The 23,787-nt window shown below is 44.4% G+C and overlaps 2 protein-coding genes across 7 annotated transcripts in view; one reads left to right on the top strand and one right to left on the bottom strand.

The window, feature by feature from the left end:
* Positions 1 to 254: 254 nt before the first annotated feature.
* klhl38a (kelch-like family member 38a) lies at positions 255 to 5,757 on the top strand. The gene is made up of 4 exons (XM_042077161.1): positions 255 to 377; positions 1,805 to 3,161; positions 3,593 to 3,698; positions 3,888 to 5,757. The coding sequence occupies exons 2-4, from the start codon at positions 1,806 to 1,808 to the stop codon at positions 4,175 to 4,177; spliced, it is 1,752 nt and encodes a 583-aa protein (XP_041933095.1). The 5' UTR covers positions 255 to 377; position 1,805; the 3' UTR covers positions 4,178 to 5,757.
* A 7,988-nt stretch (positions 5,758 to 13,745) lies between these two features.
* The window catches only part of spire1a (spire-type actin nucleation factor 1a), a 39,811-nt gene continuing 29,769 nt past the window's right edge, over positions 13,746 to 23,787 (bottom strand). The window contains exons 9-20 of one of the 6 annotated variants that reach the window (XM_042077142.1): positions 23,648 to 23,689; positions 22,362 to 22,409; positions 20,924 to 21,096; positions 20,473 to 20,563; positions 19,863 to 20,008; positions 19,218 to 19,238; positions 18,576 to 18,602; positions 17,411 to 17,548; positions 16,822 to 16,892; positions 16,669 to 16,696; positions 16,375 to 16,514; positions 13,746 to 16,127 (exon numbers count right to left, since the gene is read on the bottom strand). In XM_042077142.1, the coding sequence (XP_041933076.1) occupies positions 15,872 to 16,127; positions 16,375 to 16,514; positions 16,669 to 16,696; positions 16,822 to 16,892; positions 17,411 to 17,548; positions 18,576 to 18,602; positions 19,218 to 19,238; positions 19,863 to 20,008; positions 20,473 to 20,563; positions 20,924 to 21,096; positions 22,362 to 22,409; positions 23,648 to 23,689 (1,181 nt within the window). In that variant the 3' untranslated portion in view covers positions 13,746 to 15,871. The remainder of the gene's footprint in view (positions 16,128 to 16,374; positions 16,515 to 16,668; positions 16,697 to 16,821; positions 16,893 to 17,410; positions 17,549 to 18,575; positions 18,603 to 19,217; positions 19,239 to 19,862; positions 20,009 to 20,472; positions 20,564 to 20,923; positions 21,097 to 22,361; positions 22,410 to 23,647; positions 23,690 to 23,787) is intronic. The other 5 variants (XM_042077145.1, XM_042077144.1, XM_042077147.1 and 2 more) reach the window with 5 other exon arrangements.

Raw genomic sequence — 23,787 nt, forward strand, 5'->3', positions numbered from 1 at the left:
CCTGGGTTACAGAGTCCCGCCAAGGGGTGTCAGCAGACCTCTCAACCGCCACCACCTCATGCCGCCCCTGCCGTGGCAATTATGCCAGTGTTGCTGCATCCCAGCCATAGTAAACACACAGAGAGCATTCCCTTGCTCACCCCCACCACCCGCAACCCAGTGGACTATTCTTAGCAGCTGGAATGTACACAGCGGCCTCATGGTCCGAATCAAAGAGCCCAACTTTCTCCACGCGCACTTCCAGCAATCGTTACCAGTGGTCCAGGAGCAAAGCATCAGTGGGAAATGCGGCGGTTCTTTCTCAGCTGATCCGTGAGTGATTGAGGGGGCGAACTGGCTGAAGTTTGTTCAGCGGGAAAGGGAGAGCAGACGGATAGGTAAGAGAACATGTTCTATTGGAGCAGGCTGGGTTAACGGCTGACACTTGCTTATTGACTCAGAGAGTGTTGCCTCTTTCTTGTCAGGAACAGAGCAGATCAATGAAAGTCATTTTTGCCTCTAGACTGAATAGTTTTCTGAAAATGCATTATTGAACTTTTTAATTTGCTTCATGCTGTTCCACCTGTCTGTATTTGTGCCAGGTCACAAGGGCAATGATGTCAGACATTTCAGAGGAATTTTCACCATTATTTTCTTGACAATGATCGATTATCAGTCTGCTTTTTATGTCTAAAATGATACAATTGATGTGTACACATACAATTTATATGCTCAAGTTTTAAGATAGCCCTTTTTTTAGCCCTTTTTTACCCTTTGCATTTGAAAGAATACACTAAAACGTTTTAGGTTTGTATAGTTCGAATCAGTTTTACATTGGGAATCCAAAAATGGAATTTGATGAATTCGGTTTTCAGCGAAGTTATTATTTGACCATTGAATGCCTTCATCTGACTGGGGAATACCATCAGTCACCATCTGTGGCAGCACTGGTAGTTATTAATAAATGATAATGATTAACCGCCTGGAATAACAGCAGGGGGTGGCCCCAGTGATCCAGGGTGGAGTAAAATCAGTAGCTGTCTCTGGGGTGATTAGACGACTTAGTGTTGATAATAGCCCTATGACATGCCCCAGTCTAAACGAACATAAGCAGTCAAGGGCAAACCAACCAAACAGGGAGGGTAGGGGCGGACAGCTGGGATGTGACATAACTGTTTTGATAAAGATGGCTCTGATGAGGGGAAACTGGCCAAGCACTACACAAATTCATCATGGTGATTTATGAGAGTGTGAAAATAGAAAGCTGTGTATGGTGTCACTGGTCCTCATATCAAGGTCAATGTCACAGCAGGGCAGAGGTTGAAACAACTAGACCAGAGGATATGAGGGTGAGAGCGACAAGCATATCTTGTAGCCCATATTGGTCGCGACATGATGGCAAACAATATTATTAAATTTCCCAAATTGTAATGCGCTATACTGAGGTATTTATCCTCGTTGTAATTGTAGGTTCAGACTGGAGTATTTAACATGAATGTCCCTTGAGAGGAAGAAAGCTTGGGTACACCCTCAGGGTATACAGCTGTAAAATGAGTTTAGACTTTATTCCTCGATAGTATTACCCAAAGTGTATCCAAGTGTATTATCACTTTCTGAAAAGGATTGGAAAATGCAATAACCATTTCTTCTATTTTTCACTGGTCTACCACACATCAGCTAAACGGGTGTTCTTTAGGTAATCAAGAGTAGCGCTGCTCATTCAGAAGTGGTAGAGCAGGAAAAGAGAATCAAGAGCAGGATTGAGTTACTCCAGTCTAGGGCAGTAAACAAAGAATAATGTGGGAACATTCTTCTCCCTTTACAGAATGGCTACTTCATCTCTCGAGGTTTTTCCTTTCAAGGACCCGGAGCTGCCAACACACCTGCTAAGTCAACTGAACAGTCTTCGCCATGACCAGATCTTTACAGATGTACTTCTATGCACAGAAGACCAGGAGATCCCTTGCCATCGTAACGTCTTGGTTTCCAGCAGCCCCTATTTCCGTGCCATGTTCTGTAGCAACTTCCGAGAGAGCAACCAGGCTCGCGTGGACCTGAAGGGCATCTCGTCAGAGGTCCTGAGTGGCATTGTGGACTACATCTATACTGGCTCCATCACCATCTCTATGGAGCTTGTTCTGCCACTGATGCAGGCGGCATCAATGTTGCAATACGGACGCCTGTTCGAGGCATGCTCTGTGTTCTTGCAAGGGCAGCTCAACCCGGACAACTGCCTGAGCATGATCCGACTCTCGGAGATCCTGCACTGTGACAGCTTGCGCGATCGGGCCAAGGAGATGGCGGTGCGGAGCTTCTCTGACGTGGCGGCGTCGGAGGACTTCTGCGAGCTCTCCCTGCCAGAGCTCATGTGCTACCTGGAGGACGACCGGCTCTGCGCCGAGGAGGAGCAGGTGTTCGAGACGCTGCTGGCGTGGATCCACCACGACCCGTTCTCGCGCCGAGGCGCCATCCACGACCTCTTCAAGAAGGTGCGCCTCCGCTACATTCACCCGACTTACCTCTTCCAGTTCATAGCCAACGACCCCCTTGTGCAGTCGTCTACGCTGTGCACGGAGATCATCGAGTCGGTGCGCCGGCTCATGTTCTCGGTCAGCACCAAGTGCATGGGTGAGCTCAAGCCACTCTGGACGACGCCTCGCCGCTACACCTGCCACGAGACTCTGGTCGTAGTCGGCGGCCGCAAGAACAACGAGCAGACCTCTCGCGAGGCTCTGCTCTACGACGAGCGAACTCAGCGCTGGCAGTGGCTGGCCAAGCTGCCGCTGCGGCTCTACAAGGCGGCGTACGTGTGCATTCACAGCATCTTGTACGTGGTGGGCGGACTTAGCCTCAGCCTTGCGTCCGGCGACAGTGCAGTCAGCGCCACTGTGTACACACTGTCGCTGAAAACCAACCAGTGGCGCACTGCCGAGCCCATGTTGGAAGCACGCTACGCCCATCAGAGCGTCTCCTACCTGCACTTCATCTTTGCTCTTGGGGGCATTGGAGCAGACAAGCAGATCTCCAACACAGTGGAACGGTACAACAGCATGTTCAACCAATGGGAGGCCATGGCACCTATGCCAACACCTGTACTGCACCCAGCCGTGGCTGCCAATGACCAGCGAATCTACGTATTTGGAGGGGAGGATGCTATGCAGAACCCAGTCCGATTGATTCAGGTAAAGAAAATCCTAAAGGGATACCAGGCATTGTAAATAAATAAATAAACAAATAGTGTTATGTTATGTGTGTTCAAAATAGCATGCAGGGAGAATGACATGCAGCTAAGCCAAATATTCAAAGGATGCACAGTGGAAAGAATTTATGTGTCTATAGTTATATAGTAAATTGTTTGACTGACTGACTTGAGTTCTGGACTTCAGGTAATCATAATGCTATGAGGAGATGATGACCTGCTGAATTAAATCAGATTTAAACTTAGAACTTGAAATATTCAGAGGGGCGCATATCAAATCTCTCCTATTTTGTATATAAAGTGATATTCAGGATGTTACTAAATTGTGATAAAATACTAAGAGAAGTGTATCCATCAGTTTGTATGAAAATGTGGTAATAAATAATGGTGATTAAATAATCTGATCTCTTAAAGGTCTATCATATCTCTCGCAATCATTGGTCAAGGCTGGAGACCAGGACAGTTAAGAACGTGTGTGCACCTGCTGCTGTGATAGAAGACAAAATATACATTGTTGGAGGTGAGCTTAGCTTTCCATCAGTATATCTCATACTGTAACATATCTACGTATTTCAGTAGTAGAACTCAGAAATTCAGGTCAGTTAAAGTTAAACAGTTAAACGGAGTTTGTGAGTTGTCATAGAGATGGTGGAAATGTGAAGTGGGGCAATCATCAGAGAATTGAACAGGTGCCATTCCTTTCCCCAAGGCTACACCAGACGGGTCATCGCCTACGACACCAAGGCCAACAAGTTTGTGAAGTGTGAGAACATGCGCGAGAGAAGGATGCACCACTCGGCGACCGTCATCAACAACAAGCTCTACGTCACCGGCGGTCGATTTCTCAACAGCCACGACGCCATCGAAGACTCCGACTGCTTCGAGTGTTACGACCCAAAAACGGACGTGTGGACTTCTAAAGGCTCGCTGCCGTATAAGCTGTTTGATCATGGCTCCCTCCCGCTCATCTGTGTTTCCAACAGGCCCAACCCGCCGTGAAACCCCGGGGGTAGGATCCACACGGAAATGTGTTGCTTCTCAGATGCCCCCCACCTTTCACCCATCAATCCCCCAGAACGGCAAAGACTTATGGGCCCCACAGCTGGTACCGGGAAGCATCTAGGCCTGCTCAGATTCCCCCGATGGCTGCGGGGGCGCCCTGCATTGCAGCGCTGGAGAATGCTTCTGGAGCTGGAGCATCTGCCGCGTCCTAAATCAAAAGGAGATTTTTGGGCTGGCGAGCCGAGTTGTCACATCGAACGAGCGCCCTGGGGGAGTGCGCAGCAGGAGTGTGCCCAGAGGACATGGGAGACTTGTGCAACCCTCTGCTGCTGTGCGCACAGAGATGGGGCCCCTCACTGATGCGTGGCTCGTGCCCCAAATACTCTCCCCCTCACCATCTAATCCTGCAAATAGAACTGAAAAGGGCCTGGATATTAGTATGCATGATAGGACAACTTGGTTTGGAGGCTATTTATCGCTTAAGGGTACCAACAGAGCTTTTTTTCCATCAGAAAAGCATTGACGCCACATGACACCATTAAGGCATTAAAAAAAACGTTGTGGATAATATACATTCCTGCCCTGAAACCTTGGGCTAATGTTTTCACATGCTAACAGAATTGCTGAATGTTAGATTACAGGAGCTGATGATTTTGGGATAAAAGTGAGATTCAGCAGGTGGCCCACGTCCCCAAGACAATGCGGCCACTTACGTGAGGAGATGATTGGTTTTGGCTGAATCCCTTCAGTGGGCGTTTGGGAATGACAAGAGCCATCTTGTGTGATGAGAGACCAGCAGGATGTGCTCTCTGCCAGTGTAACTGTCTCTCCTCACTGCTTCAGAGATCTGCTCTTGAGCACAAGGTGTTATTGTATTTGAGAGGAAGACTCTGTAGCGGTGATGACACATTTCCAGAAATGACTCCTGTATGGCAATAAAAGTGGATCCTATGGAGAGAGTATGAGAAAAGACAATTGACAGTTAAGGGCTAGGACATGAGAGAAAGAAGGCAAAATGGAGATGAAAGCACATTTGACGTGTTTGGCCTTCTCTTAAAAGCAGTCATTTTGAGACATACTCGACACAAAGATGTCCCTGTACTGAGTGGTTTGCCAGACTTGCAGGTCACTTAGGAGTGCCTTAATACCATTGATACACAACTACAGGAGGGAAAAGGAAAGGCGTCTCTGGTTTCACAGCGGACGCCGCCAGTGTCCTATCCAGCTGATTCCATTCTGAGCTAAAGCACATTTCACCCTGCGGTGCCAGATAGCCCTTGACAACTGTAGCCATGGGAACCAGGAGCCAAATGACTAAGACAGACCTGTTTTCCCACTAGTCTTATGGAGACAGATGTATATGACACTATACAAAGTCATTTTTGCACCCACAACACTACTACTTTGTATACAACTGCACTATCCAGTGACAAAGACAACTTCTGCAGAGGTTTAACTTTTGATTGTAGACTGTGAATGCATTTATATTTTGTCTCTTCTTCCTGTGACTGTTTTGTAATTATTTGATATAAAACATGTCTATAATCAAAAGTGATACATAAAAAAACAGGGGTCGTTGTTTGATGGTGTTTGTTGAGCGGAAGAGATGAACTTATATGAAGTGTGTGTGTGTGTAGAGGCGAGGGGCGGGGGGTTATTAAATGACCCAGGTTCTTGAGAGGCCATTTAAAAGTGACCCCATTAGTCTCATGCCATGTCTCCCTGCAGCCTCCCCTCTGCGGTGGCCGCACCGCGGGCCAGACTTTGGGGGCTGAGTGGCTCTCTGTGAGTGGCCTGACTCATGTTCCCTGGCACTCGCTGACATGAAACGTGACCTTAGAGCCACACAGGAGAGGTGCCCGAACGTCAAGTGTCACGTTCACGTGGCCCCGAGCTGGAGCAGATGGGCGCGCGAGCGCACACACCACACACACACTACATACATACACACACACACACACACACACACACACACACACACACACACACACACACACACACACACACACACACACACACTTTCACCTTCTCTCCCTCCCACAGACACACAGAGAGGGAGTGCAGGGCTGGCTGATTCAGATCTTTGCGGTGATGGGGAAAGAGCAGTGTTATTATATCTTGCTGTTCCCCGAGGAGTTGAGCCATCAGGTCCGCTTGCGCTCTGTGCTGTCAGCTCCCTCTCAGCGCTCCATCCAGCCAGCTCCTAAGCTGTAATCATGTTTACCTTCCATAACACCACTCATATTACTATAGACAGGGTTACACCAAGACTTAATGAAAGAACTAGCTGAATTTGATACGTGTATTATGTCTGAGTTATTGTGGAGTTATTTTTACACGCCAACCCACCACACACACTCACTCACTCTCCTCTATGAGTCTCAACAGGTGGTATAGCTCAGCTAGGGGGCTCGATACATTCAGCTTGTAAGGTATCATCCACTTTTATCTCACAATACAGACATGCATGAATGCACATTTATTGAGAATACAATAAGATCACAGTGGTTAAAAAAAGTATGCGTGTTGCAACTGAGCTCTGTACTATGTCCTATGTTGCTTTTATATTTAAAACAATATATATGCCCATTACAGATCGGTGTGTCTTGATTGTCCAATGTCCATGCTGCTCTATTGCGGAGTGTTGCAACCACTACAGCAAACCTCTCAAGAAAGAGACTCGTGCAAGTCGAGAGAGCGGCGTCAGACTCCGTAATGAGGTGTTGGCTGGGGGACACTGACAGGATGAGCTTAGGCAGATGGCACAAACAGGTGGGTTAGGTCGGGCCCTTGTAGGAGCAACTCCATTTAATTATGGAGAAAAGCTGGGTGTTCTGTTGAGAGCTCCATACTGCCCTCTACTGGACAAATTCCCATCAAACAGGAACATGATTGACCAGGCAACAACTAGCCTGGCGAGCCTAGATTTCTAAGCTAGGCAACAACACCACCCAGAGAAAGATCCATTCAGAATACTAGAATGTTTCAAACTGTAAAGTCTACTCTCAATATTGTACTTGCATACAGTATATCCAATAAAAAAGTACTGCCTCGTGTTTAACATGCACATTATTAATCTATTACATGTAGTCAGAATGGATTTGCAGTAAACAAATATTCTAAAGCTTTTTCTCATTTCTCAAAGTTAAAATATTGAGAGTAGGCTTTAGAGTTTAAAACATTTTTTTATAGTGTGTTCTGAATGGATCCTTCCCTGAGTGGATTTATGTTCACAGAAATACAGGCAGTATTTATTATTATTAATTTGGACCTTGAAAACAAATTTTGAACACTTGCTGAACAAAGGTTGAGTAAATTCTCACACAAGTTACTGTCCAATTCAGTGATTTGTTCAGTCTTCTACCTTATGACTGTGCCTTTTATGTGAAAGGCAACTTGTAAAAAATGTTTAAGTTCTAAATGTCCCAATGGATCTTGTCCAAGGATTTTATTTGTTTATTTTTTTCATCTGCTAATAATAGCTCTGCTAATGTTGGTCAACCACACATTTGAGTAGATAAGCTTCTTAACAACTTTGGCCTTGATTATAATACCATAATAACAGCAGCTTACATTTATGTAGCACTTTATCAAGACACCCAGAGTGTTTATAGTGAAGGGGAACCTCACTAACAACAGCTTATTTTTATGTAGCACATTTATGTAGCACTTTATCAAGACACCCAGAGTGTTTACAGTGAAGGGGAACCTTACTAACCAGCACCACCATGTGTAGCACCCACCTGGGTTATGCACGGCAGCCATTATGCGCCAGAATGCACACTACTCACCAACTTGAGGAGGGCAGTTTGGGAATGAATGAGTCAATTACACTGGGTGAAGATTAGGGGGCAAGATTGAATAAGTCAGGTTGGGAATTTAGCCAGGACACTATGGAATTCCTTACTCTTTGCAATAAGTGCCATTGGCCTTAGTCACACGGCGGCCATTGTACAAAATGAGGACCTCGGTTTAACATCTCATCCGAAGGATGGCATCTCAGCACAGTGTCCCTGTCACAGCACTGAAGTATTGAGATTGATGGCCAGAGGGATGAGTACCACCTACTAGCCACCCACCAAAACCACTTCCAGCAGCGACTTAATTTTCCAAGGAAGTAGGCTACTAACATACTAGGGTGGACAATATTCCTGACTGATTAACTAACAGAGCTCAGAGTTGGGGTGATTGCTTGTCATCACTCGCAGGGTTTCCTCAGGGGTGTGTGCTCTCATCACTTATATAAGCCTTTTGAAACTGGGCAGGGGCACAAATGTCCAGATTATTTAACTATCCACAATATGATTGAATAATACATGTGCAAACATGACTCATTAGCAATCGACAGTCATTCAATCAAACAGGAATACACACAAAACTCACCTCTTTCTATTCATAACAGTGTTTCCTCTAGGATTTTTTTAAGCAGTGGGGGCAGGCCTGTCCGAACCACCCCTCTATTCCTCTATTCACACACAATGAGGCATTATTTTCAGTTGTCATTGAGCTGTATATTTGGAGAATCTACAACAGGTCTGCACAATGAATTTTGAAAAGCAACTGCGACTATTGTACGTCTGCCCCATTTCTGATACCGTGGGGGAAGAAAATTAAACCGTGGGGTGGCGCCACTACCAAATCAACATAGAGGAAACACTGCATAATTGCTTATTGCAGATTGAAGCCCTACAGTTGTGAACACCATTTTTGTTTCATGAAAAAAACTAGAGGATAAACTGTGGTGGTCCTGGTCCAAGTCACCTCGGCCATCTTCTTCAGTACGGCCTGCATTTCATAATCACAGATGACTCAGCCTCCACACCAATGGAAATGATCATGGTTCTGTTTACTTTAAGTGACGGTGACGGTACACTGGTGTGATAGGGAAGGACATTTCTGCCATTAAATGTAGCAGAGACAATGTATATGAGTTCAATGATTTTTGGGCAATAAGTTGAATTTTAAGTTGAGTTTGACGTTTTCAAGATGTAGTTTTCAGTATGTTTTCAAGAATAAACTGAATTTAAACTCCAATACAGAGATCCTTTACAAAAGGGTCAGTAACAGCAATGACTGCTATGTTAACTGCCAAAAGTTAACAAGATCCTTAGAACAATCCTACATGTATCAACAATTTCTGCCATTTCAGTGGCAATATTACTCAACAAACTGCTCTTCCAAAATATTGAATATTGAATATTGAAGGTCAGCAATGAATAGGTGTCTAGCAGGGTGAAGTAATCTGACTGAGTAGATGTGTATCCAGATGTGTAAGTCCACCGAGAGCAGATACAGAGGACGAGCAGTAATGTGTTTGAATGGCTGTGTACTGTATGGCGATTTGCACAAGCGAAGTGGGTCATAGCATTATACAGCCCTGTCCACTTTTCTCTGGGCATTCCAAACCTCCCACCGCAACAAAGGTAATGCATATCACACACATCTAACTGAACTAATGTAGGCTGTATCGCTTGTATATATTGTCTATATCACACAAAAACCAAATGTAGATGTTGATATTTTGTTATGCTGATTTTTTGTTCCACATACTGCTGACCAGGCTGCTGCCCAGGGTTTTCAAAAACCCCCTCCTGCAAAAATAATATTTTTAAACATGTCCATGTGCAGGTGCTTTTATGACATATCGAGATATACATACAGTAAACAGTAGATGCCATGACTGAATATTTCTGGTTTGAACTGACTAAATTTTTGCTGACTGCATTTTATCGCATGTTTTATATCCTTTTACCTTTTACAAGTGCTTTTTTACCTTTTTTGTGTATTTCTTTAGATGCATCTGACCTTTTAACATCGCTCCATGGATAATGGCATTTGAATTTGCTCAGGGCTGTTACCACTTTGCAGGAAGACGCAAGGTCGAACCACTGGTTTCTCCAGAAACCATGATGTTGTGAGGTATGACGGTGAGGTCCTTAGCCACAAATTTTAGGCCAGCACTTGTCAGTTTGTTAAAGATGTGCATGGCAAGGCCCACCTTCATTTTTTCAGGAAGACCTTAAGAAGAGGTTCCTGCTTTGACTATGCTGATGATGTTTGGCTGGTACACTGGCCCATCTGTGGAGTTACCCTTGTATTGGCATGCCACAGTTTGTTTCTAGTAGTAATCCCTGCCAGCATGAACGCATGAGTTACAGCACCTTTGTACCCAAGGAGTGTCACATCCCAAAAGAGTTTACCTGTTCCAATGCAATCCACACTCGTGGCAATTCCCTCTCCATTTTGGTCATGCCATCTGCCTTCAGCTTCAGCATCTCAAACACTTCCCCTAATACCCCTGGCATCAGCTTCAGCATCTCAAACACTTCTCCTAATGCCGCTGGCGTCAGCTTAACATGCCGCTTCCTCCTTTGAATCATTCTGATGATGTTCAGGAAGCTGCTGGAACACCATAATTCACTACTGCTGGAACACCATAATTCACTAATGTTTCCATTAGACCCCAAAAAGGTCAGGCCAATCAGCGACGAGAGGGGATGGCGCTATAGTTTCGAAATCGACAGTGGCTGTGGTAAACGCATAGTCAGTAAAAGATAGGGGTAAACGGTAGTACCAACGCCTGCAAACATCAAAAATTGCAGTCTGAAGAATGTGTCAATTTATTTACAGACAGGCCTACATACATTGTTTCCTGACTGCCGATGCTGTTTATTGCTAGTTTGTAAAGTTTAGGCGAAGTAGGAAGTAACATTAGAAATCCCTGATCAGTATTATTGGTTAGGTTGGACCAATGATTTCAAAGTTAACACAGTCTATACCCATCACCATGCTAGTGTTGGAAACATTTACCAATCGTTTTAACCAGACTAGTGTTTTATAGCCTGTTGAGAAATCAAATCGGATTTGTATTGCTTTCTTATCGCCAACCATGGTATTTCCACTGATCTATAAAATGTTTGATGTGGCAATGGCCTCAGACCTCGGTTATCATTGAAGACCAGAGAGCAAGTGATATCCTCTCCCTAACCACTAATGTCTCCTTGACCTAGATTAGGTGAGAGAAAGACCAATCCTCTCCAACATAACCCACATGGTGCATTAAATGTTACATTGTTATTTTTAATATGAATACCAATGACAGTTATACTTGGGCCTACTAACCCTAACCACAGACAACTTGTATGTGTCATGATTTCTCTTTATTGCCACTGTACCAACCCTGGTTAACTATGTTTTTTTTTTAAATTGTATTAATTAGTATAATTTTTTATTATCTTCTATTGGTTATGCCGCAAAACCCATTGCCTTACAAAGACAATTGAAAGTAGGCCTACAGTTGAAGTTGAGTTACAAAATGTTTTCCTTAAAAACACACCACATATCTGGAAACGCTAGAATTTCACCATTGAAAGGCCCATCACTCCAAAACTAATGATAGATATAAACAAATAGATAAAATGACCCATTTCTTAAAACCAAGATTATGCTTTTCAGAGCCAAGAGAACAGAAAAAGAAGCAATGCAGTACATCATTTTGGACACTTGGTGTCACACTTGGTCAGGTAATGTTTTTTTGCAAAGAATTATATATGCAGTTTGATAGTGAGACAACCATAATAGTCTTATTATTAGTCTTAATATTACACTGCCTCTTAATTTTTATGCACGGTGTTATGCAGCTGCAGGAATGGTGATTTGTATTATTTTGGTTGTACCATAATACCAACATCAACTGTAAACTAACTGTAAACTACACTGCTAAGACCAAGGAGATGGTGGTGGATTTCCGGAGGTCTAAGCCCGCTCTGCTGCCAGTCACCATTGAGGGGGTCAATGTGGAGGTGGTAAACACTTACAAGTATCTGGGGATACACCTGGACAATAGACTGGACTGGTCAGTCAACACTGAAGCACTCTACAGGAAAGGGCAGAGCAGGCTGTACTTCCTGAGGAGGCTGCAGTCTTTCAATGTCTGCAGCAAGCTCCTCTGGATGTTTTACCAGTCTGTTGCTGCCAGCGTCCTCTTCTATGCTGTGGTATGCTGGGGAAGAAGCACTAGGAAGAGGGATGCTGGGTGACTAGACAGGCGGGTAAGGCTCTGTTGTGGGAGCTGAACTGGAGTGCATCACTTCAATATCAGACCAAAGGACCCTGAACTAATCAACATCTTGGACAATGACGGTCATCCACTCCATAAAGTAGAAGAGCTTGACCAGTTGGAGACTACGCTCACTGCCATGCACAACTGACAGACTGAGGAAGTAATTTGTCCCCAGGGCCATACAACTATTCAATGCTTCACTCAAGGGAAGAGAAGAGATAGACTAACATAGTCTGTTATCTTATCTGCATAGTCTATCGGCCTCTTCTACACTTCCATGACCTCCTATAACAATGTTGTGTACTGACTGCCCACTGTTACTGCTTACACTGTCCATACTGTTTACTAAGTATAAGTATATATACTCTTTTAATCCCGTGAGGGAAATTAATTAGTGAAACATACACAGCACACAGTGAACACACAGTGAGGTGAAGCACACACTAACACGGAGCAGTGAGCTGCCTGCTACAGTGGTGCTCGGGGAGCAGTGAGGGTTAGGTGCCTTGCACTTCAGCCGTGGATGGGGGCATAGGAGAGCAGTGCTCAACTACCCACATTTTTTCCTACTGCGTCGGGGATCGAACCGGCAACCCGCAGCCCTAACCAGTAGGCCACGGCTGTGCATGTTATATTAGCCCACATGCACAACCCCTCCCTCCATCCCCCAGTCTGGACTGTGGTCTAACTTCATACTTGACCAATGACTGATACCCTACTGCAAACCTATCCACTATGCACTGCTGCTATAATGATTATATTACTATTACTATTAACTTTTTCTCTTATATTGTCCATATAATTATACTATAACGGTTATATTACTATGCTTACATTTTTCTCTTATATTGTCCATATTTAATGCTGGTCGCTAGACTTTAACCCTGCACTGTTGCATTGTTGGACTTATTTTGCACTACCACCATGACACACACCTTATTGAGCACCTTACCACTGCATACTGAAACACAGGGTCAGTCCCTGCAAGCGCCTCATGCTTATACATCCTTAGTACATTCATGTGGATCCTTGTTTTAATATCTTTAGTATCTTTTACTGTTCTTTTTAGTCATGAGGATTTGTCATTTTATCATCTTTTTATGTTTTAGTGTATGTTGTGTGTGATGTCTTAAGCTACTGGGACCTTGAATTTCCCCCTGGGGATCAATAAAGTATCTAAGCTTATGTATCCATCCATCTTTCTTTGCCCCATGTGCCCAATGTTAACTGACTGATTCCGGACATTGACGCAATTGGATAACACTACCACGGTCATCTGTTTAGCTCGCCTCTGCTCCGCCTATATCAAATACACAAATGTGATTGGACGCAAGGGGCAAAAGTAACATGCATCATTACTCATTGCCAGGGTCTCTCGCTGAGCCAATTGATATTGTGCTCCCGAGAAAACTCTGGATTCCTAGGGTATACACATCCTAACTGAAAATAAACTACTGTACATGAAGAGACATCATACCACAGATGGAATACACAACACAAGGGTTGAAATTTCAACACTACTTTCATCGTTTTATTGTATTTTTCCAATTTAAAAAAAAAAAAAAATAATAATAATAGAGAAAACAAATTACAGCCACATTTTTTACATGCACATAATTATTCATAACAGGAAGTCAATGTGGATTTGCAAACGCTTTAAACCTCATTCTCATTTCTCAAAACTATGAGGGACCACACAAGGCTTCCTGATCACTAACAAATTACAGGCAGTATTTTCTTCTTTTAAAAAAAATGATTCATTTGGACCCTTAAAACAAATGTTGAGTATTTGCCGACAGCAGATTGAGCAAAAACTTGCTACCCTGTTAATGGAAAGGGGTGGCCAATTACATTTTAAAAAGTATGGAAAATTCAAGAAAAAGTATTCTGAGTGCAGAATTCTGAATCTATGGCACCATCTTGACCAGTTTGACCTCAAAGTATAAAACAAAACCAGAAAAAAAAGCAGATGACTTTAAATATGCATTTAAAAATTAACTACAAGTTCCGCTCTTCTGTAAAAGTGCTGTATGATGATTATTCTGTCAAAAAATAGTGCATTACTTAAAAATGAAATACATCGCATCAATTACTTTCATGAACATATTGGTACAAATAATAATATTAAGATAATATACTCATTTTTTTTACTATAATTCATATTTGAATGTTAGAGATGCAGATCATTTAGAATGATCTGGACATATGACTTGACAGATGAACCCTAAAAAAAAAGTCCACTTCCGCAAATCCGCAAGTGATTTTACTATATACAAAAACAGGCCCAAAACATATACCATTCAATATGTGAAGAGAACATTTGGCACCAAGCAACCTATTTAAGAAACAAATGCGTGCTGTAACTGACAGAAAACGTGTCTGTAAAATCAAAAAGACAAAATAAACTCACTGCCTTCATCTTGAATCAAAATCTAAAAAAAAAAAAAAACAACTATATATAATATACACATGGAAATCTGGATCACGTTTCAATCCAGACAGTCGAATCTGTGATCAACGCATATCCTTAATTTCCGAAATTTCGTAATAAATCAAGCAGCAATCGTGACAATCAAATGAGGGGGGAAAATTGAAGTAATATTTGGTCAAACCTTAATTGGGTAGAATGGAGACAGTACCTGTCAGACCTGACTAATTAATCTACCATGTACATGCACCATACAAGAAAGGAGCTGAAAAGGAAAGGGATGTTTATGAGTATGTACAGTTAAGGTCCTGACTAGTTTGCATACACACTAGTAAAGTTACCATCAAAATGTTCCCATTAGAAAAAAAACATACATTCTCAGGCCTAGTGCAGTTAAACACGTTCCAACAGCCTAAACATCGTACGTTTCCTCAATATCTGTGATCCCATTTCTTTAAAAAAAAAACAGAAAAAAAGCTTTTCTTATTCCATCAGGCCTCTCATTCAGTAGTCATGCACATCCTGAATGTGGGGTGTGCTGGTATGGGCTGGCGTCGGGGACATTTGGGAAGAGCTACTGTAGTCCACGACTTTGGCTTCTGACCAAACCAAAGGTTACCTGAGACAAAGGGGGGGGGGGGGGGGGGGGGTGTGAGAAGGGACGTGGGTTCTGAGGACCCATGCTTAAGGTGAGACATCTCATTAAAATACGGGCTGGTCCATTTGGTCAGCCCGGGCACTTTGATCTGATGAGAGAGAGAGAGAGACGCAGGGGGGTAAGGGGTAGGCAGTGGGTTGGTTGGGGGACGTGGTAATGTAACTATTTACAAACGTAACAGATGTGGTCATTCTCCCTCAACCTGGTTGACCATTCCAGTCCTTGTTCATGCCATTAAAAGCTTTCTTCGCCTGAGCACACCTCCGTCCCCTCCAACAAGACACGTTCCATAACCATTTTGAATACCAACAGGAACTCGCACGGAGGCGTCGCCATGGGTGACAATAAGCAGGAGAGCAGACAGACACGACTAATCAATCGAGGACAGAACCAGCCCCGCAATAATACATACTGTGATTAGTCTAAAATGGCCACCAATGTTTATAGTGTAGTGTAGGTGTGTGTGTGTGTGTGTGTGTGTGTGTGTGTGTGTGTGTGTGTGTGAGAGAGAAGCGAGGCGAAGCCGGGGAGGAGTTCTCTCCCTCAAACCTCGTTGATAGTCCTCTCTGTGGGGTGGAAGTCGGCTCCCTTGGGGGAGGCCAGGTAGAAGGACTGTGTCTTGCGCTTGAGACGGGCACGCCTGGTGGCCAAAGACAGGCTGCGCTTGCTGGAGGAAATGATGTCGTGGATGAACTTCTTGCAGTCGATGCACACATCCATCGTGCTCCAGTCCTCTGTCAGCTCCTTGGGTAGCTCCATCTCGTCTTTTGAGGTCGACTGCTCCCCACGCTTAGACAACCTGCACATCAGAGAAAACGGAAGGGAAAACAGATTTACATGGGAGGGGATTGGGGTCACCATGTGGTCACTGCTGTTGACCACTTAAGTGGAGCTCAGGAATAGCTTTCTAAAATATCTCTGAGACCAGAAGAACCCAATGACCAGTGCCCACTACAGAGGCCCCTACAGTGCATTTTTCAAATACAAAACCACCAGCTATGAGCAGCCTGAGACTGAAGGCTAAAGCGGTAGCTGATGAAGGGTACCTGCGTAAGCTGCGTCGATGCCCGTGGCTGGACGAGGGCCTCTCTGGCTGGGCCGGGGCTGCTGCCTCCTCCTTGGGTAGGGCAGGGGAGCCCAGCGAGTAAATGGGCAGGGTGGCATAGGGCTTGGATGGAAGCCTCATCTAAAACAAGAATCATGGACTTAAGTCAGTGCCAAATATACACACGCAGCACAAAGATCAAGACTGTAAGGTATGAATATATTTGTATTTGCATTCCATACAGGCTTTTTTCTGTGGTTTTTAAATGGCGGTGAAGATTGAGAAATGAGCTTACCTTCTTACAACACTGAGAACACACAGGCCTGTTAGGTGGGGCAGCAGAACAAAAAAAGAGCAACGATTAGTCATACTGATCACGTCACTCCTTTGTCAAATGTATCTGGACTGGGCACTGGGCGGTGATGTAGGCCAGGAAGGTTCCACTCACCTCTTGCAGAACTGACAGCTGTAGGACCAGGTGAAGAGGGAGAACTTCTTGGTGCGACAGGAGAAGCAGAGCTGCATCAGGGTGGGGATGGACAGACCACATTAGAGAGGCACACAACACAGAATACACGCCGGACTGTTGGTTTGTTTGTTTGTTTAATTTATGGCCATTTCCGCAACTAAGGCTATTTAATGGCCAGAGCATTGTGTGTTATAGACACTTAAATATGTTTTTTAAAATCTATGCTAGTAAGATATTCTAAAACCTTCAAAAAGTGGGACCTTACTAAAAACATCAGCTATAGAATTGTCCAGACTGTTGGTCTAAAGCCAAGTTTGCCACCCATTGAAATAAGCTACAAAAATAATGAGTTGGTATCTAGCTACAGGCTACATAAAAACAGTAATGGTTTTTAGTCTTGTGTCATTGCCCATATTCAGTGCTTTGGTAGTTACTGCACAATACAGATAGTTACACAGATGGTGATTAGTGAGTAATATCTAACTTGCAGTGTTCCGCATGTTGGTGTACATCATGTTTGTAAAGTATCTGTGTGCATACATATGTTTTGAGGATCAGCACAGCCCACCTTTCCCTTCTTTAGGGCAGTGTAGACGTCTTTGTACTGTTGGAACTTCTCCAGCTCGGCCTTCACCAGAACCTGCCTGATATGCATCACCTCTTCCACAGTCAAGGCCAGGCACTCCACAGGATAGCAGAACTCCTCCTGAAATATATACACATACGTAAATCAAACACAATTTGGCAACACCCATTACAAACCCCACACAAAATGAGCATGCTATGGTGGACCACAGCATAGTCAGCATGGTCTGGATGTTACTATGGTAACATCCAGACATCACCCTAAAACATGACCATTATGCATGACCCAGGGTTTGCATTGTCTGTTGGCACCATGGTACACAGGCCATGCCTTATAAACAGATACCGCACACGATGAGAATGAGATGAAGGCGTACATGTAAACATGAAATGCAGCAGTTACCTTGTCCTCCTGGAAGAGATTAGCTGCCGCATAGCACAATAGCAAGCTTTTCTGTGAATTTGCTTGCAGTTGCTTCTTAGCTCTGACTTAAAATGGCTATGCTTAGCAAAGTTTTTTTTTTTTTTTCTTAAGGGGTTAGGGCTCCAGCAAAGCATCTCTGGAACAATCCCCATTGTAACAAACAGCTCTGAGGTGACGCCACTTCAATGGAGTAATATGCTTGGATGTACAAGGATGCTTGTGATCTCACAAAACCCACTGCAGTAATAATAGTGTGCTTCATTGATTACTTTGACTATAGTAGTATTCAATAGCACAGGTTATGATTTTTGTTTGTTAAAACTGCAGTTGTTTTGTAAGGGTTGACAAACACAGTGTCATATGGCAATATTCAGGCATGTCTCTTGGTCATTACACTCTCAGTAACCCTTTAACCTAAACAAATCTGGATGAACACGCACAGATGCACAGGCACAGTCCATACATACTGTACAATGCTCCAAGTCTCATAATGGCCAACAAATCATTTTATGGGTTAAATGCAAAGACAGATATAGAAAGTGTGTTTATTTGCAAAACACAAAGTATTTAAAAGTATGTATGCACTGGATAATCAGTTCTGTTGGCAATTATGGTCCATGGTTTCCCCATGTTAGTGCTTGAGTGAGCAGTGTAGCTTGAACCAAATGAGCAAGCCCAATTCTACTCCCTTGTCCTCCACAGACAGACATACAGACAAACGTACCGCTCGAGAACCGCTGGGTACCTCCCCCTGGCCACCAAACAAAAATTACATCAGTGAGACCGGTGCAGGTTCAGATGCATGCTGTCAAACCACATGTCCCTGGCAGACCGTGTCAGAGGAGGACGTGTTTACATGTGTGCATGCATGGTCCTAAGCAGGCCATGTCTGTGTTTGAAATAAGTGTGGGAATGTCTGCCCTACAAACCTACATTTTTATGTTCAACATTCGAAAGACTAGAGTATCAACTGTCTCTAGTGATGCATAATGCTCTAAATTCAATGGTTGCAACAAAACATCTCTTCAACACAATAAGAACAGATGAAGGTTTTGCTTGCAAAAGTTGGACGGTAAAAGATATTACAAATATAAGACAAAAAGGGATTTTCAAAATGACTTGTTAAACACCCAATGCCAGGTTGTGCTACAGTCTTTGTGCACTGTGAATGATGCTTGTGTGAATGTGAGTGACTCCATTTCTCATGCAAATGCTCCCTACACCTCCACCAGATAGTCAAAAAGGCTGTTAGTCATCATACCTAAATGAGAAGCACCCTGTTATACAGAAACCTTATCTAGAATATTAGACTCAACCACAGTGAGGGCAGTCAACCATGATGAAGACTGGGTGAAATGTCATTTACCTTGGGTTCATCCGAAGACAGCTGCAGCAAAATGTAGAGCATATCATTATGACATGATGCATGTACTTATATTCTGATCAGGATCTCAATAGGTAAGGTGTGACATTTAAATACATTTGTGGACAACGGCAAATTCTCCAGTCATAGTCCAAAATTATTGTTCATCGTTCAGTCATTGTCAACTCCCACAAGAAGCCCCATCAGGGGCTTGACTGAGGCCAACAGTCAAGCTCAGTCCTACCACACACTGAGTTACACTTAAATGGTCCCTGGAGTCTCATCTGTCAGGATGATTCACTTTACAAGGCTCACACTTCCACTGGTCAGCCAACCCTTTGACTAGGAAGTCAATACAACCCCTCCACACTACCCATAGGTAGTAGGAGGTTTGGTGCCGTTTTGAACAATATTACTGGTTAGAAAAATGCTATTTGGGAAGCGTTTCGCTCATGTCCCTAGCTAATCCACTGTTTGCGATTTGGTTGGTTGGTTTGTGTATACCGGAGCAAGCTATGTAGTGGTTGATCAATGATTAATGTGTTTTAATGCAGAAAAACACCCTGGGGTCCATTTTCGATGGAGTTACACTTTAGGAGTATCTACATGTAAGACTGCTGGCTTGCACTGGCAGAGGACACTACCTACCAAGGACTTGGAGCTCTGTCGGGAGGGAGGCACAAATGGGCGAACGCTGGTGGGAGTCTCCTTCTCGATGGAGTGTCTTCTCTGGGGGGGTGCGGGTCGTCTGTCTGGCTGGGGGGTGGACGAGATGGGCAGGAACCTGGGGGGAGCTGAAGAGCAGACACACCCTGGAATCAATACAGGTGGAGAGCCTGAACAAGGAAGTCTAGCTGGGAAGAAATCTCTAAGTGTCTGAGAAGGAACCTCTGAAGGGGGGTTAAAAGTGAGCTTGATGGTGTTTTAAGCCCCCACCGTCGACTTCAAGGCACCTAACACTAACCTAACCCTAGTGCCTTCCATGCAGCGCTGACGATGACCACGTTGGGGGCTTAAAACACCAAGTAACTAAAAGGGATGGTGTAAGTCACTAGGGGAGAGAGAGAGAGAGAGAGAGAGAGAGAGAGAGAGAGAGAGAGAGAGAGAGAGAGAGAGAGAGAGAGAGAGAGAGAGAGAGAGAGAGAGAGAGAGAGAGAGAGAGAGAGAGAGAGAGAGAGAGAGAGAGGAGAGAGAGAGAGAGAGAGGAGAGAGAGAGAGAGAGAGAGAGAGAGACACACAGACAGACAGAGACTCTTACTTTTCTTGTCAGTGATGGACTCCGGTGATGTGTCCTCTACCATGGAGGTGGACATACTGGAGCTGCTGGCAGACATGCGGCTGGGCTCCTCCTGGAGGGTACACACACACACACACCACACACACACACACACACACACACACACAACACACACACACACACACACAGGTAAGGATGTTGGACCAGGGTTTGCAAGGCTTTGCACATACAAGCACATTAACCAGTGATGCATCACACATGCAAACACAAATAGGTGTTGACAGTTTGTCTCCAGACATAAAGCTTTGTGACATCCATAAGGCATCTCCACCTCATATCTGACTGCGATGGACCTTCCATTGAAGTCCATATCCAGTTCATAGACATTCAACAAAAACACACAAGCATCAACAGTACCCAACAGTGGCAAAGAGACGCCAACCCACACACACTGCCACAAAGCCACACTCACATCAGACTCGGAGCTGTCCAGTTCGGCTAGTGTGGGGGCCTTCAGCAGTCTCTTCCTCTGGCCCAGCGGCTGGGACCCACCCATTCCATTCACCGGGCTGTGAGCCGGCGGCGTCCCGTTGGACAGAGCGAGCGTGCTGATGGCCATCTTCCGCGGGGCATCTGGGGTCTCACCTGTGAAAGTGGCCATGTGATGAGAATTCCCTCTTGTGTACGTGTGTGTGTGTGTGTGTGTGTGTGTGTGTGTGTACACACCCTATAAAAGGAAGATGTGGCCTGAGAGTCAAACTAGAGGTTTAGTTGTAGCATGCATTAAAAAATCCCAAACTTGCAAATTCTGAAGCATTTTAGCAAAAAAGAGCATTGGGCAAACATTGAGTTGATGTTGAGGGTTGTCCTCAGATTCATAGGTCAACAACAAGAAAATCAAGAGTATCCACTCATGACTCCTAAGGAACAAATGCTACCTCAGGAGACATCAGATGAGTGAGCCAAGGGAAAGATTATTTTCTGAGGTATGATAACATTTCTATTATAACCACTCTTGCGCAACACAAACATCAGTGCCAGAACTGGCCATATTAGATTAAACCATTACAAACGGACACAGTTGTTTGCACAGAATTTCAGCAAACAGAGAGGACAGAAGAGCAACAGTAGAGTTCAATGCCTTCCATTTTCTTCATCTACACCAGTCAATTCATCACACCCATGAATGGAAAAAGGTGACCTAAGTAGACAGTTCCAACACTTTAAAAAGACCACCCAGGGCTTAAAGCAATCGAAATGTCTGTGCCTGAAATTATCAGAGATTTATGAGGACGTCATATATACTGTAGTCTTATTGCCTGTTTTCAAATCTTAAGCATACCAGCTCACGCCTGAATTCACGATGCCTGAACACTTTAAGCCCTGACCACCATTTTATTCATCAGGTCCACCAACCAAAAGTCTACTCCTTGTATTCCTACATCACATGAGGAGCTATATCTGATCTCTATTCCTCTGGTTTGGTGCTGATGCAAACCACAGCCAGAGCCTCTCAATCATTTGTGACCAAACAGGAGACATTGCAGGTTGTAGCCAAGTAAAAATAACTCTGAGGTTATTAAATATTGATAACAGCAAACGGCTGGTGTTGCGTAACAGCTCTAAACCTATACTAATCCTGGGCTAGAAACAGAAAAATGCTGAGCTTAACTCTAAGCCTTCGGTACATACTGTTAGGGAAACCGAGAACAGTTACGGCTATCGGATCATACACACACATACAAACAATATAGCTTAGGTTAGCATGCGCGCGCACACACACACACACACACGCATACACCATTCATTCGTTTAGAAATTAGTTCATTCATTCATTCAGAAGTTCTCAGCATTCATCCTTTGTGGTTAGAGAGGCCTCTGCAAAGGCAGTGGTTTTCAGGGTACTTTACCTGAGCTTCGGAACAAATCTTGCGGAGTGCTGATGCTTTTGCCAGCTCCTACAAAAGGGACACATCCTTCAATATGATCCAGAAGTCACCAGACACAGAAGCCCACTCGCCCTATCTGACATTTCTCAAAGTGCCGTTCAGTGAGGCGAACCCAAAAAATCGTGGGTAGGGTCAAAAAAATTAGCTACATTCACAAATGAAGGGTGGCCAGTGAAACAGGGGTCCATTGGTGTGTCCAATGAAAACGCACTGTGCAGGGCTGTTGCGAACTTGGCACATCACAAAAAAAGCCAGGAAAACACACATGTACACACACACACACACACAATTCAGCCAAATCAAAAGCACCAGGGGGGGGGGGTGGTGTAGTGAGGGAGCATAGTGAGCCTGACGATACCAGAGAGAGAAAGAGAAGAGTTGGGCGACAGAGGTCATTTCTTATTGACCATGTAAACGCTGCGCTAAGGGAAGCGTCTTTACATAATGTGATGTTGCTGTATCATGCAGCGTGTCTCGGAGGACCAAAGATTACCCTGATGGATCCCGCTGACTGACACTGCTAATCCACGTGCTCCATGTTCATTCACAGAACGCTTGGCCAAACGGCACATCCGATAATCCCAGTGGGACTGTGCGCATTTGTGTAACGAATACAACTCAACCCACCCACTCACCCGTCCATTTTGATAAACGCCCACCCACGCACATGGATGAACACAAGGTTTGGAAAGCTCATCAGAGCTCTGATAATGTACGAGTGGGGTTCTTAGTCTGTTCCCCTCCTCCCATCTGCACAATGCAGGTTTTGCTATAAATCAGTCCTTGATTATTTGTGCAGACCAATACTACTGGTAGACCATCAAGATGATTCATAATTGCTTGCAGTCCACTCTATGGACACAGAAGTACTTCTAGTATCCATATAACTGGCAGCGAGTAGAGTAGAGTAATTACAATGCCCAGGTCACTAATGTTGTCAAATCCCAACGGAATAGATTTTGAGGCTTAAGTGTTCCAAGATTAATTAGTCTGACCACTTCTCTCCTCTTCGCTCTCCTTCAGAGGTGTCTGGTTCATGCCACAGTTGACGAAGCATTGCCGTGACAGCAACACCTCCCGTCAAGATGGCAGGAACAATCTACACTAATCTTGTTGTGTTTTTTGGGGGGTGTGGGGTAAGGGTTGCATCAAAGATCCAACAAGACCACAACAGACAAGGGATACAAACAAATGAATCAAAAAGCCAGGCAATGACAGCATAACCTTTGGGGGGGGGGGGGCTTTACCTGAAGAGTCAAAACTGAATGACATGCTAAGAGGCCGCATTACTGCAAGAGAGACAGACAAAGGTACAGGGATCGGTAATCAAGACAGGAGTGGGGAGTGGGGGGGGGGGGGCAAACAAGAGAAGGTAGGGAGGCATATT

This window comes from Alosa sapidissima, chromosome 21, assembly GCF_018492685.1.
Source record: "Alosa sapidissima isolate fAloSap1 chromosome 21, fAloSap1.pri, whole genome shotgun sequence".
Lineage (NCBI taxonomy): Eukaryota > Metazoa > Chordata > Actinopteri > Clupeiformes > Clupeidae > Alosa > Alosa sapidissima.